At 43.0% G+C, this 15,039-nt stretch overlaps 1 protein-coding gene across 1 annotated transcript in view; it reads left to right on the forward strand.

Annotated features, from left to right (window-relative positions):
• Positions 1–15,039, forward strand: part of CATSPER3 (cation channel sperm associated 3) — a 49,232-nt gene that overhangs the window by 2,664 nt on the left and 31,529 nt on the right. Inside the window, exon 2 of the mRNA XM_054976354.1 lies at positions 6,746–6,899. Within this exon, the coding sequence (XP_054832329.1) occupies positions 6,746–6,899 (154 nt within the window). The remainder of the gene's footprint in view (positions 1–6,745; positions 6,900–15,039) is intronic.

Raw genomic sequence — 15,039 nt, forward strand, 5'->3', positions numbered from 1 at the left:
TCTGCAGTGTCTTTCATGTTCTTTTATTCTTGTTTGGATGCTACGCTGTGTGGTCCCAATGTAAACTTGTCCACATCTGCAGGGTATGCGGTATACTCCTGCAGAGGTGAGGGGGTCTTTACTGTCTTTTGCTGATCGTAACATCTGTTGTATTTTTCTGGTGGGTCTGAATACTGTTTATAGGTTGTGCTTTTTCATAAGCTTTCCCATCTGATCAGTGATGCCTTTGATATATGGCAAAAACACTTTTTCTGTAGGAGACTGTTTTTCCTTAGTTGTTTGATTTATTCTTGGTTTAATCGTTCTTCTGATTTCATTTCTGGAGTAGCCATTTGCTTGAAGTTCATGGTTTAGATGATTAATTTCCTCGTTGAGAAAGTGCGGTTCACATATCCGTTTTGCACGGTCTACTAATGTTTTTATTATGCCTCTTTTCTGTTGAGGGTGGTGATTGGAGTTTTTGTGTAAGTACCGATCCATGTGAGTTGGTTTCCTGTAGACCTTGTGACCTAACTGAAAGTTTGCTTTGCGGATGACCAAGGTATCTAGAAATGGGAGTTTACCCTCGATTTTTCTCTCCATGGTGAATTGTATGTTCAGGTGGATATTGTTGAGGTGGTTTAAAAACTCCATCAATTCTTCCTCACCATGGCTCCAAATGATAAAGGTATCATCCACGAACCGGAACCATGTCACTCCATCTCCAGTTCCCAGATGTTGCTCTGCTTTGCTACCATCTCTCTCAGAGGGTGAAATTCTTGAAGTCATTGAACCATCTACAGCCCTGCTGCCACCCTCTCCAATATGGTCTGTTGAAAGGCAGAGAGGTTCCTTGTTTCTGTCTGATAATAACAATCATCTGGAACTCGCTCATCATCCAAGATGCTATCGGTTCCATTACTCTCTCTATGGTTCTTCTTATAACAACAACAACAACAACATTCAATTTATATGCTGCCCTTCGGGACAATTTAACACCCACTCAGAATGGTTTACAAAGTATGTTGTTATTATCCCTACAACAATCACCCCGTGAGGTGAGTGGGGCTGAAAGAACTCTGAGAGAGCTGTGACTGACCCAAGGTCACCCAGCTGGCTTCAAGTGGAGGAGTGAGGAATCAAACCAGTTCTCCAGACTACAATCCCACTACACTTAACCACTACACCAAACTGGCTCATTATTATACATGTGGATATGAAGGCTTGCTGGGTATTTACCTGCCTCCTCATTACTTCTTCCATGATGAAGACCCCTATGTAACAGTTCACTCAAAACCATGTGAAAATCAAAGTATACATTGGTTCCTACCACGGTTCCAGAAGACAACACTGCTGTGGAACCAATGTTGAACCATGCTACACAATCTGATGAGGACTCCAATACTGGTTCAGATTTTGTATCAGAACCATCTCTGCCAGAATTCCTTATTGAGGACTGTGCCACTTCTCCGAGTGAGGATCTCTCCTTGTACACTGAGCAGTGTGATGCTTGCCCTGCCCTGAGCTGCTCCTGGTGCCATCGGTCATCATGAGACCCAGGATGAGCCAGGGTGTGGTCCCAAGTGTCAGAAAGAGAGTGAGTTGGGTTAACGTCACCTGTGACTCCTCAGTTGCTCTCTAGGATGAGCTCTGAGCTCTCTGGCCAGACACTCGCCACTCCTTCCCGGCTTCTTCTCGGACTCCCCTTTTGATCCCTTCACCATTCCCAGTCTCCACCCCCAGCCCCACCCCCAACAATCTAGCTGCTGCCCTGGCTGCCTTAGGCAGCCACAGCTGATGCTGTGCTATGGCTGGCCCTGCCTGGCATCTTCCAGTTCCCTCCATCCTGTTGGCCTGCCTGCTGTGTTGCCATCCTCCTTCTGCCTGCCCCTGAGCAGGGACACTGCCAAATCCTGCTTTCTCCACTGCCATTAAGCTGCTGCCTGTGGCAGCACTGACCTATTGGCTCCATCTCCTGAGCTATCCTCCTCCAGCTGGGTGGCTGGGCCTCCCAAGGGTCACTTTCTTCACTGCCATTGAGCAGTTGCCTACAGTGGTGCTGGTCTGCCAGTCCCATCTCCCGGGCCACCTTTCTCCAGCTGGGCTGCCGGACCTCTCCAGGGTTGTGGCATGGGGATGCCCTGTTGTCATGGCCAGGGAACCGGTGGCTGCTAGGACCTCGCCTGGGCTTTCTATTGCTGCAGTGTCTTCTGCATCCCTGGTGTCCATCACTGCCTCTGTTGTTACCCTCGTTGCTACCAGGTGAGTGCCTGGGGTGGCAGGGAAGGACTGGCAGCATGAGCCAGGACTCTGGAGTGTGCTGCCTAAGAGGGTCCCCAAGTCTGGCCCTGGCACAAACAAGCAGTTAGTTTGGATGGTCTTTGGATGATCTTTGGAAATTGAAGTGAACAACTCTGTGCTGACCTCTTCAGATTTGGTCTTCAAGATCCTTCACTCAGAAGCAGCTGGACCTGTAGCATTTCCAATCATGTAGGGGATATTTGACATTACCAAAGATGCGTGGTCCAGACCATCTTTGAGTCCAGTGATGTCAAAAAAAGCTGAACAATATGTATGAGATCAAACAAGAAGAATGAGGGGTGTTTTTTTAACTCACCCCCCTGCCAATTCCATTGTCACTGAATTTCTCCAAGGGAAAAGCCTACAAAAAAACACGAGCCACTCAGCACCAATTGATAAGGGAGAAAGGACATACTTAGTTGAAAGGTTCGTGCTTCTGCAGCTTTGCCCGTTAGAATTGGTAATTATGAGGCTATCATAGAACACTACCAGCTTTTCTTATTGGAAAAGATTAGCCAATATTTGAATCGAATTTCTGATGACAAGCAAAGGCTCACCAAGATTTTGCAAAGAGAAGTTCTAAGGGCTCTTCAACAACAAATTAATATGGCCAGGCATATTTGAAATTGCTCATCCAAAGCTATAGCCTCCACTATTGTTGTACATAGACACTCATTGACTCAGAACCACAGCACTAGCCCCTCACCATAGGATGAGGTAGAAGACCTTCCCTTTGAAGGCTCAGATCTAATTTTTTTATTTATTTATTTTTCATCCTGGAGGAGTGCTTGATTTATTTATTTTATTTTATTTTATTTTGAAATGTTAAAGACCAATAGATTGTGAAGTAAGCTTATAACTCAATAGACCAACATTCAGCCTGAAGTACCCAAATACAGAAAATAAAGTAGTTACACAATAAAGTACTGATAATTTCGATCTAAGTCCTTATCTACTACCAACATATACAAATTTCAAAATCCAGTATTTATAGGGGATAGAATAAACATTTAAGTGGACATCCATATCTTATTATCAGAACTATTTGGTATAACATTGGTTCTAAAATAAGCAATAATTGGATCCCAATAAGTTTGCATATGGTTAAATTTAGAAAGTACAGAATCTCCCATAAAGAAACAATTTTGAGTAATTTAAGACATAATATAACTTTCCCAAATCCTATCATACCATATTTCAAGTGTAAGTTTTGCAGAGTCTTTCCAACAAGAAGCAGTAGTCTGCCTGGCTGCGGCTACCAACAAAGAGATAAAGCTTCTCTTGCATTTTTGCACTGAAATATCTGGCCAGTGATCCAAAAGCAAAAATTCGGGACTAAAAAGAATATCCACTCCAGTCCACTCCACTATTTGATTTCTAACCTTTGACCAAAAATTTGCTACTTTCTGACATTCCCACCATAGATGAAAATATGTTCCCAACTGGCCACAATTTTTCCAACAATATGGAGTATATTTGGTGTCAATTTTATGTCATATACCAATTTGCTATAAGTTTAAAAAATTGAGTTTTAACACTAAGAACTGGAGACGAATTTGATGGAGACTGCCATATCTTGTCCCAATCATCCAAAGACAAATCTGTTGGTAAAGTCTTTGCCCATTTACTTACGTAAGATGGAGGAGATGACAGGTAGGTATCCCAAATAATTTTGTAAATGCGAGAAAGAAGGCCCCTTACTTTTAAACTGTATTTATCTATAATGGTCTCAAAGGCAGTCAAAGGTATAAGAGTAATTTTCCTGGGGTTTATTTCCAACATGATATTACGAACCTGAAGGTAGTGGAACCAATGGACAAACTTATGTAGTTTTGATTCCACCTCTTCCTTAGTTAACGCTGCATTATCTTTAAACCACTGAATAGGTTTATCCAGGCCTACCTGGATAATAGAAAATAATAGAAAAGATTTAATGTCACTACCCTGTGGGAGCCAGTGTAAGTTTAAAACACTCAAAACAGGAGAGAGGGGAGAGGTTAGCCTCTTCTTGAGTCTGTCCCAAATTTTAAGAGTATTACTCAAAATTGATTTGAAGCGACTGTATGAGATCTAAAATTTGGTTTTGACCATATTGTTCCTGGCATTGGGAGGAGTAATGCATAAACAGATTCTAGAGCCACTATTTATCACTCAGATCTATTTTCATTCACTATGGAACCACTAAAGACAATTAAGGATGATAAAGTGACAGCTAGATCCTTGTGTATCACACCTCTCTACACAAATTTGTTCAGGCAGAGATATCCCCCTCAGCCATACCCACCTTACAATAAATACAATTGGTTCCATTCCTAGTCAATGCACACACATAGTCCAGAGGCTCTCAACAGCCTTCTTCCTCCACCTCCATTCATCCTTGAAGGAAGTACTTAAGAACCAAGTCAAAAGATGGTTTTCAATCCCCAAAGGATCAATCTGGCTTGATTAAACAGTTTTTTTGATGCCAGAACCTCTTATGCCCCATCAGGCATCTACTCCCTTCCTCTGCAAGTCTGGGAGTCGATCACCCAGGAAGCCTGAGTATTGTTCATTGTCAATCAAGGATATTGCCTTGTGTACAAGGTAAAACCTCTAAACATACCAGTTCTCCATTCTGAAACTCATTCACAGGTCCTTAAAGTGGTGGAGCGACAAACAGAACCTCTTAGTGGGTGCCCCATTTGGTTCTTCCCCAATACAGATTTCGATCAACACAGATGCCTTTCTGTCGGGTTGGGGAACTTGTTCTGGGACCACCTGGTAAAGGGAGCATGGTCCCCTCAGGAATCATCTATGCATATCAACCTCTGAGCTCAGGGCAATAAGATATGCTCTGGTTTGCCTAGTAGAGGGTAAGAATGTACAGATATGCATGGACAATACAACTGCCTTACAAAACTTAAACAGATGGAGGTGTACAGCCTCCCCAAATCTCTCCTGGGAATACTTGCTAATATAAAAATAGACTATGGAGGGGTGTGTGATTCCATGCACTACTATTTTGAATGTAATTGGGTAATTTAATTACTCTCACTGCAAGGATGCAGCAGAATTACTTTCTCTTTCTCCCCCTCTGTCCATTTTATTCCTATAGGTCACTTATCTAAGCTTACTCCCAATTGGCAGATATATACAGACCAGGGACTTAGGCTCTTCTGAAGCCAGGAAATTTTTACTCCTATACACTAAATGTTTCTCAAGCATAAAAAGGAATTGTTCCCCCTATTTTAATTTAGAAATAGTATGCGTCAGCTAGCAGAAGATTAAGAAACTGGTCTTCTGTTTCCTCAGATGACTCAGTCCCTTTCCCCTCACTGTCTATTATACCTGGGAATAGCTTTTTTGTGTACAATGTAGATGTATATTGATGTTACTGTATAAAAAACAACAACACAGGTATTAACATTGATATATCTGGCTTGTGTATGTCATCTATTCTTACTTTCAACCTATACAATCCCTTAACCATGGGAGAAGAAGCAAGTGAAAGGATCAACACTTCCCTCCTTTCTCCTCTTGTATGTTATTTCTCCCTGCCTTCTTCTCATGCGCCATAGCCATGCTTAAGGTTTACACTGTGCTATTGCTAACTATAGTTTGTGCTAACTGGAATTTGCTTATAACTCCCACTGGAATTTGCTTATAACTCCCACTGGAATTTGCTTATAACCCTCACTTATTTCAGATTCTTTGGAAAGAGTAAACTGTGGCGACTAGCAATGGAGAGGCTGTGGGGGAAAGGGTGCATTGCATCAGCATACCCTCTTAAAGAGCCACACTGGACATTATACAGAAAACCACATAATGGTTATTCAACATTTCATTTTAGAGGGAAAGGAGCTTCAGGAGGGGATGATAGAGACTTAATCTGCTCCGCGCTCACTGTTTCTCTGCTACAAATTTTGTCTTTCTCCAAGGTGTTCAAAATATTCCCACCCCCTGCTACTACTTCACTCCAAGTTTCCTTGGAGTCTTAATTAATATTACACACCCAGACATTGGGTTATTGTTACATGCAGTATGTACCATGTACCATTGTCCATCTGAGCAATGGAAACCTGATATATTGGCCTGTGTCCTACCATTCCACTAAACCAAGTATGAAGACTTCCTCCATGCAAATAGGATACTGCCCATTATTCTCCATTTCACTTGCCTATTACTCCCCAACTGAACTTTTACTGTTGGATCAAACCAATTGAATGGCAAGCCAATGAAAGATTACGTGTTTTAGATTCTCACCCTCCATGATGTCCAAACCACTCCCCAATTTAAGTGCTCTGAAAAATTCTAATTGTCAAATTTCGAAGCATTTATCGTTTCTGCCTTTGGCTTATAACATGAATTTGCATTTCTTTGAATAATCAGCTGCCAGTTTGGTTGAGCTAACTCGTGGCCTGCTTAGATAAATGGGGAACTTACCTGCCTCATAGATTCAATTCTGCCATTATTTTTCTCTTCCCAGGAGAACAGACACTGAGTTTTGTGAATACATCAAAAAGTTATTAGGCCATCCACTGTTCAAGTCTCTTATGATCAGCACCATCGCACTCAATGGGATATTTTTGGTTATAGAAACTGATTTTAAAGTTCGATATGAGTCTCATTACTTCCTAGAGGTAAAAAAAACTCAGACTATTGAAATGTGCTAATATATACTTGATTTCTTTTAAGACACAATGGACTTTCTCTTTTCCAGAAGATAAGAAAACTGAAAAACTTACATAAGGTAGTGTTCCCCTCTCTCTTGACAAGTCATGATATAGGTGTCCTGCTAAGGAAAGCAGGAATAAGTCCTTCATGTGGAAAACCCCAGTGGCCCACTGAAAACAATGGGGCTTAAGAGCATCTGTGACTAATTCTATTGGGTTTGTTCCACACAACTTGTAGTTCGAATGTCCCTCAGCCAATCATGATAAGAGACAGACGCGGAGTCCTGTGGATGAAGCGGTCTATAAATGTTTATTAAATGATGGAGGAACGGTGGTTACACAGAGAGTAAAAGGTCTCCTCGTGTCCAACATTCATCAAAGCTACAATATCAGTGCCAAGCAATTAATACCTTTTGATTAATTATAATATTTGTTATTCTATTGGCTCAGAAAATACAGTGGCCCCCATTGGCTCAAGTGGGCGACCACCTCTCATGATACAAGTGTCCAGGGGCATTCTTACTGGAAGAAACAACTTAGGTCAACAGCACAATTACAATATTACCCGATTGCCATTGCTTATCTTCTGTCCTTGGTCTATCTCTAGAAGAAGTATCTCCCTTTCCCACACATCTCTTTCATAGGCTTTTCATTCTTACCCATTCCTCTGGTCCATGTAACATTTAGCAGAGGCACCCCAATGTCACTTTTGGCAACCTTGTGGGTTTCAAGCAGAGAATATTTCTCTGGGTTCCATGGGAGGGGAATGCTCTCCCTTCCCTAGGAATGTGCTTAAAGTTACATTCAGCACCCATTCCTCTGCTTTATGGTTTCCTCCCAGCCTTGAAAGTTTCTTTTAATCAAATTAACTTGCAGCTAGCTTTCTCCTCTCAGTAACACATTTTTCTTTCCCATTCTTTCATTGCAACATTTTGCATAAGCAGTTTTACAAAGAGGTTTCTGTATCAAGTCATAAACAGGTGTCTGGCAAGCGCAATCTACCTAGTGGCAAGCTTCACAGTGTTTGATCTCACAATGATTCACATGTTTAATATACATTCTGCTTTGGTCCTTTGTTTCAAGTCTCATTTTCTTGCAAGTTGCGTTACAAATACTACATTAGGTCCTGTGAATAATACAAGTGCATGACAATAGTAAAAGGCACATAGAGGTACATAAAATCTCCTTCATTAAATCTACTTCCCACAGTTTCAACAGAATTGGTCATAAGTTAATATTATTTGAATCAGGGCCCAATGGCACAAAGCATTTCACAACATAATTAATATATCTAATTTTCAACATGGCCAAATCTGTGGATGTTTAAATCCAGAAACTGGAGCCATGAACAAATAAGACAGATTTTTCTACTTACCTGAAAAAATGTCTCAGGTTGGCAGAAAATTACCTCTTAATAGAAGCAGCACCTGTAGCTTTAAGAAACAAATGTCCCCAGTGGATATTGCAAAGCAATCACAACAGTACTGCCAGCCTTGAAGCCTTAGTTTCTGTCAGAAAAAGGAAGGAGATGGGGGCAGGGCCCTCTCCAGTGTTATTTTGGCCTTTAAGGGAAGACTCATTGGAGCCAAGCCCAGCAGCAGTCACTGGCGACTTCTTACCATATGACTTCCGTGACTTACCCAGGACTGGCTGGTTGCTACTATTCAAAAGCAGTCGCTCCACAAAAGCCAGTGTAGTGTAATGGTTAAAATTTCACGCTAGAATATGAGAGATCCAGGTTCAAATCCCCACTCTGCAGTGGAAGCTCGTTGGGTGACTTCGTACCAGTCACATACTCTCAGTCTAACTTACCTCACAGGGTTGTTGTGAGGATAAAGTGAAGCAGAGGACAATGGTGTAAACTGCTTTGGGTCCTTGTTGTGGACAAAGGCTGGGTAATAAATGAAGTAAATAAATATAGGTGAAGTTGTGGAACAGCTACAAGGTAGGTTGGCTGATGGGTGAAAAGGAAAGAAAGAAGCAGGAGAAGGTTGTCAGGAGGAAGGAAAGAGGAAATTGTGTGCCAAAAGGGATACAGGAGAAAATCAGGTGCATTCCACAATTCCTTGTGAGTTCCCTACTACACATTTGTGCCCTGTCCAGCAGTCAGCATCACAAAACTGGACCCAGCCCACTGCCCAGCACTGTGAATCCAGGCCTTAGTTTATCCAGGTAGAGGTTAGCAGGGAGAGGAAAAGAGGGAAAGTTAAAGACGAGAACAGATAAAAGTAGGTTGACTGATGGGTGGAAAGGAGAGAAGCAGCAGGAAAGAGGGAAAAAGGAAGGAGGAAGGAGGAAATGGTGGGGAGGAGAAAATGAGATGTCCTCCACAAGTCCTTGCAGGTCTCCCATTGGTTCAATAATATTTACAATTACCAGATTCGGTTTCGTTTTCTCGGCCCTGTTGGATGCTCCTCTCCGCATGTCCGGGAGGAAGTGCCCGAGCAGCCTGACCGGGCGGCTGATCTGCGAAGATTAGCCCCCAGAACTCCCAGTGAGGGAGGCAGGGTCCGGAACGCGGCGGGAAGAGCCCCCTGAAATTGATGCAGGGGGTAAATTGCCCATTTGTTCCTATGGAGACCGGCAGACGTGCGCGGCACCTCGAGTGCTGCCGGGCCATGGAAAACGGCAAAGAGCAGAACTAGGCGGAAGCCTGTAAGTAAGCGAATCCCTTCTGTTATTACAAGCGCACGCGAAGGAGTGGTGGGATCTGAAGCTAAGAAGGCTCGTTCTTCCCCCTCGCTGAGTTTCAGAATTTGGTCGGCGGTCCCCCCCCTAAAATGGCAGCGAAAAAGCAGAGTCCCGCTTTGGGCAAGTCAATCTCGACTGCCCTGCAGGGGAAAGGAGAGTCGCTCGAGGACTTGGTGAAGAGGTCGGTTATCAAAGCCATAAAGCCCTTTGTTGACAAGCTGAATGAAACAGATCAAAGGGTGGGCTTAATTGAGAGCGAAGTGAAAACCATTAAGGAAGCAGCGGGGGGGGCAGAGAAGTCTGCTCAGGAAAATACGTCACTCGTGAGGGCAACGAATAAAGAGTTAAAGCTGGTGGAGAACCAGCTGATCGGGCTACAAGTGGAACGAACACAGACAATTTTGCGCATCCAGAATGTGAAAGAGGAGGAAAATGAGGATTTATGGGATCTGGCCTCGGAACTATTGGCGACACCCGCGAGGGCAACTAAAGAAGAGGTTAAAAGCGCCACTTTGGAAGTCCGTCAGGCTTCTTCAAAATATGCAATGAAGCGTCAGCTGCCTCACGAGATCATCATCGATTTTTTATCTAAGAGGATCCGAGACACTATCCTATACAACTCATACAATGCGGATCTGGACTTTCTGGGTAATAAAGTTAAGATACTGAAGGACGTTCCATTTTTAGTTCGGAAAAGAAGATTTAAGTATAAAAAGTTTGTAGCTCTTCTGAGGGAACGTGGAATAAAGTATAAATGGCTATTTCCGGAAGGTATCTGGTTTAGTTACAAAGATCAAGCTTACAAGATAACATCAGAAGATCAACTAAGGGATTTTGAGGACAAAAATCAAGAATTTCAGCAAGACACCAAGCAAGAAGAAAAGGATTTGAAGTCTGAAGAGGGGGGGGGGAGGAAACGAGCACTGCGGTTGCAGTTGCTCAGAGAGAACTGCGTCCGAGGCCCGGGGGGGGGGGGGAGGAAGACTTAATTTGGATTGTAATCTGTATTTTGCAAGGTCAACCACTCCATCAATATCTTACAAAGTTTTAATTTTTTAATAATGGCAGTATGAAGGGAAAGCATTATTTGTAGTGTAGTGTTGTTATATGTTGCTGTTTTTTTTTCTTTCCTTCCCCTGCCCCCCTTCTTTCCCTCTGTATTGTTAGTTAACGTAGGTAATAAAAAAACAAAAAAAACAAAAAAAATAATATTTACAATTACCTTACGTGAAGAATATTTACAAGTATTGTCGAAGGCTTTCACGGCCGGAGAACGATGGTTGTTGGGGGTTTTCCGGGCTGTATTGCCATGGTCTTGGCATTGTAGTTCCTGACGTTTCGCCAGCAGCTGTGGCTGGCATCTTCAGAGGTGTAGCACCAAAAGACAGAGATCTCTCAGTGTCACAGTGTGGAAAAGATGTAGGTCATTTGTATCTACTCAGGAGGGGTGGGGTTGAGCTGAGTCATTCTGTAAGAGTTTCCCAGGGTGTGGAATGCTAATGGCGGGAGACTTCACTGTATCCTGAGGAGGTTCTTTTGCATATGGATTGGTACTTGATGTGCTAATCTTCTCTGCAGGGCTATTGTCAGGGGTAGAATGTTTTGTTAGCCTGGTGTTTTTCAGAACTGGCAACCATGCTCGGTTCATTCTTAAGGTTTCTTCTTTCCTGTTGAAGTTTTGCTTATGCTTGTGAATTTCAATGGCTTCCCTGTGCAGTCTGACAAAGTAGTTGGAAGTGTTGTCCAGTATTTTGGTGTCCTGGAATAAGATACTGTGCCCTGTTTGGGTTAGGCTATGTTCAGCCACTGCTGATTTTTCAGGCTGTCCAAGTCTGCAGTGTCTTTCATGTTCTTTTATTCTTGTCTGGATGCTACGCTTTGTGGTCCCGATGTAAACTTGTCCACAGCTGCAGGGTATACGGTATACTCCTGCAGAGGTGAGGGGGTCTCTGCTGTCTTTTGCTGATCGTAGCATCTGTTGTATTTTTCGGGTGGGTCTGAATACTGCTTGAAGGTTATGCTTTTTCATAAGCTTTCCCATCTGATCAGTAATTCCTTTGATATATGGCAAAAACACTTTTCCTGTGGGAGACTGTTTTTCTTTGGTTGTTTGATTCCTCCTGGGTTTGATTGCTCTTCGGATTTCATTTCTGGAGTAGCCATTTGCCTGAAGTGCGTGGTTTAGATGATTAATTTCCTCATTGAGAAAGCGCGGCTCACATATCCGTCTTGCACGATCCACTAATGTTTTCATTATGCCTCTTTTCTGTCGGGGGTGGTGATTGGAGTTTTTGTGTAAGTACCGATCAGTGTGAGTTGGTTTCCTGTAGACCTTGTGACCTAACTGAAAGTTTGCTTTGCGGATGACCAAGGTATCCAGGAATGAGAGTTTTCCCTCACTTTCTTTCTCCATTGTGAATTGTATGTTCAGGTGGATGTTGTTGAGATGATTCAAAAACTCCATCAATTCTTCCTCCCCATGGCTCCAAATGATGAATGTATCATCCACAAACCGGAACCATACACTGGGTTTGTGGGGTGCTGATTCTAGAGCTGTTTTTTCAAAATGTTCCATGTAGAAGTTTGCTATAACTGGGCTGAGTGGGCTCCCCATGGCCACCCCATCCATCTGTTCATAGAATTCGTTGTCCCATTGGAAGTAACTGGTTGTCAGACAATGATGGAATAAGGCTGTTACGTCCTCTGGGAAAATCTGATTAATCAGTGCAATAGTGTCTTTTACTGGAACCTTGGTAAACAGGGATACAACATCAAAACTGACAAGTATGTCTTGTGGATTGAGTTTCAGAGAACTGATTTTGTTGATGAAATCTGCTGAATCTTTGATGTAAGACGAGGTTTTCCCGATGTGGTCCTGCAGGAGATCTGCCAGATGTCTAGCTAATTCATATGTCGGTGAACCAATGGCACTCACAATGGGTCGGAGTGGGACTGAATCCTTATGTATTTTGGGGAGTCCATATAGTCTAGGTGGCTGTGCTTCAGTCTTGCATAGTTTTCTGTGCGTGTCAGGATGTAGTGAGGAATTTTTGATCAGCGCATTTGTTAGCCTGGTGATTTTGCAGGTGGGATCTCGTTTTAGTTTTTTGTAGGTGGAGGGGTCCAGGAGTTCCTTAATCTTCTTTTTGTATTCCTCTGTTTTCATGATCACTGTAGCATTGCCTTTATCAGCTGGTAGAATGATGATGTCTGGATCTGCATTGAGGGTCTTGATGGCATCTCTCTCCTTGCGTGTTATATTGCTGGCGGGAAGCTTTGCCTTTCGTAGAATCCTGGCTGTCTCTCCTCTTATTTCCTCAGCTTCCTCTTCATGTAGATGACGGATGGCAGCTTCTACATTTGCAATGATGTCTTCCACAGGAATTCTGGTGGGGGTGACTGCAAAGGAAAACCCCCAACAACCATCGTTCTCCGGCCGTGAAAGCCTTCGACAATACATCGAACACCTCTACGGGGAGGAAACATTCCAACAGACCCGAAGATTGGAAACACTTCGGAACAAGAAAGCACATCTACTCTGTTCTTTGACCTTTCTTCTACGCTGCAGGGACACAAGAACCATTCCATTTTTTCTCACAACTAAAAGAATCTTCAAAACCACACAGGCGAACCGCATTTATGACCGTCTAGAACAGGCCCTCTTACGTGAGAGAATCCACACTACTCGCAGAGAACTTGCTGCCACAGACAAGGAGCTATTTTTCTTGCATATCAACACCAGCCATAAAATGAGAAGTCAGGATTGGGACAAGGTCGATAATCTCACCTACAGGAAGATGGAACAAGTTTTTACCAACCACACATCCAGACAGAAGCAGAAGTTTAACAAACTACAGGAAAAAAGACAGACAAGCCCAATGCTTGACAATGCACGCGTTGTCATCAATCTGACAGACCATCAACTCTCACCAGAAGAAACCTCCATCTTGGCAAAGGGAGGAAACTTTGCAGTCACCCCCACCAGAATTCCTGTGGAAGACATCATTGCAAATGTAGAAGCTGCCATCCGTCATCTACATGAAGAGGAAGCTGAGGAAATAAGAGGAGAGACAGCCAGGATTCTACGAAAGGCAAAGCTTCCCGCCAGCAATATAACACGCAAGGAGAGAGATGCCATCAAGACCCTCAATGCAGATCCAGACATCATCATTCTACCAGCTGATAAAGGCAATGCTACAGTGATCATGAAAACAGAGGAATACAAAAAGAAGATTAAGGAACTCCTGGACCCCTCCACCTACAAAAAACTAAAACGAGATCCCACCTGCAAAATCACCAGGCTAACAAATGCGCTGATCAAAAATTCCTCACTACATCCTGACACGCACAGAAAACTATGCAAGACTGAAGCACAGCCACCTAGACTATATGGACTCCCCAAAATACATAAGGATTCAGTCCCACTCCGACCCATTGTGAGTGCCATTGGTTCACCGACATATGAATTAGCTAGACATCTGGCAGATCTCCTGCAGGACCACATCGGGAAAACCTCGTCTTACATCAAAGATTCAGCAGATTTCATCAACAAAATCAGTTCTCTGAAACTCAATCCACAAGACATACTTGTCAGTTTTGATGTTGTATCCCTGTTTACCAAGGTTCCAGTAAAAGACACTATTGCACTGATTAATCAGATTTTCCCAGAGGACGTAACAGCCTTATTCCATCATTGTCTGACAACCAGTTACTTCCAATGGGACAACGAATTCTATGAACAGATGGATGGGGTGGCCATGGGGAGCCCACTCAGCCCAGTTATAGCAAACTTCTACATGGAACATTTTGAAAAAACAGCTCTAGAATCAGCACCCCACAAACCCAGTGTATGGTTCCGGTTTGTGGATGATACATTCATCATTTGGAGCCATGGGGAGGAAGAATTGATGGAGTTTTTGAATCATCTCAACAACATCCACCTGAACATACAATTCACAATGGAGAAAGAAAGTGAGGGAAAACTCTCATTCCTGGATACCTTGGTCATCCGCAAAGCAAACTTTCAGTTAGGTCACAAGGTCTACAGGAAACCAACTCACACTGATCGGTACTTACACAAAAACTCCAATCACCACCCCCGACAGAAAAGAGGCATAATGAAAACATTAGTGGATCGTGCAAGACGGATATGTGAGCCGCGCTTTCTCAATGAGGAAATTAATCATCTAAACCACGCACTTCAGGCAAATGGCTACTCCAGAAATGAAATCCGAAGAGCAATCAAACCCAGGAGGAATCAAACAACCAAAGAAAAACAGTCTCCCACAGGAAAAGTGTTTTTGCCATATATCAAAGGAATTACTGATCAGATGGGAAAGCTTATGAAAAAGCATAACCTTCAAGCAGTATTCAGACCCACCCGAAAAATACAACAGATGCTACGATCAGCAAAAGA

The sequence above is a fragment of the Eublepharis macularius genome, chromosome 4 (genome assembly GCF_028583425.1).
Source record: "Eublepharis macularius isolate TG4126 chromosome 4, MPM_Emac_v1.0, whole genome shotgun sequence".
In the NCBI taxonomy this organism is placed as follows: domain Eukaryota; kingdom Metazoa; phylum Chordata; class Lepidosauria; order Squamata; family Eublepharidae; genus Eublepharis; species Eublepharis macularius.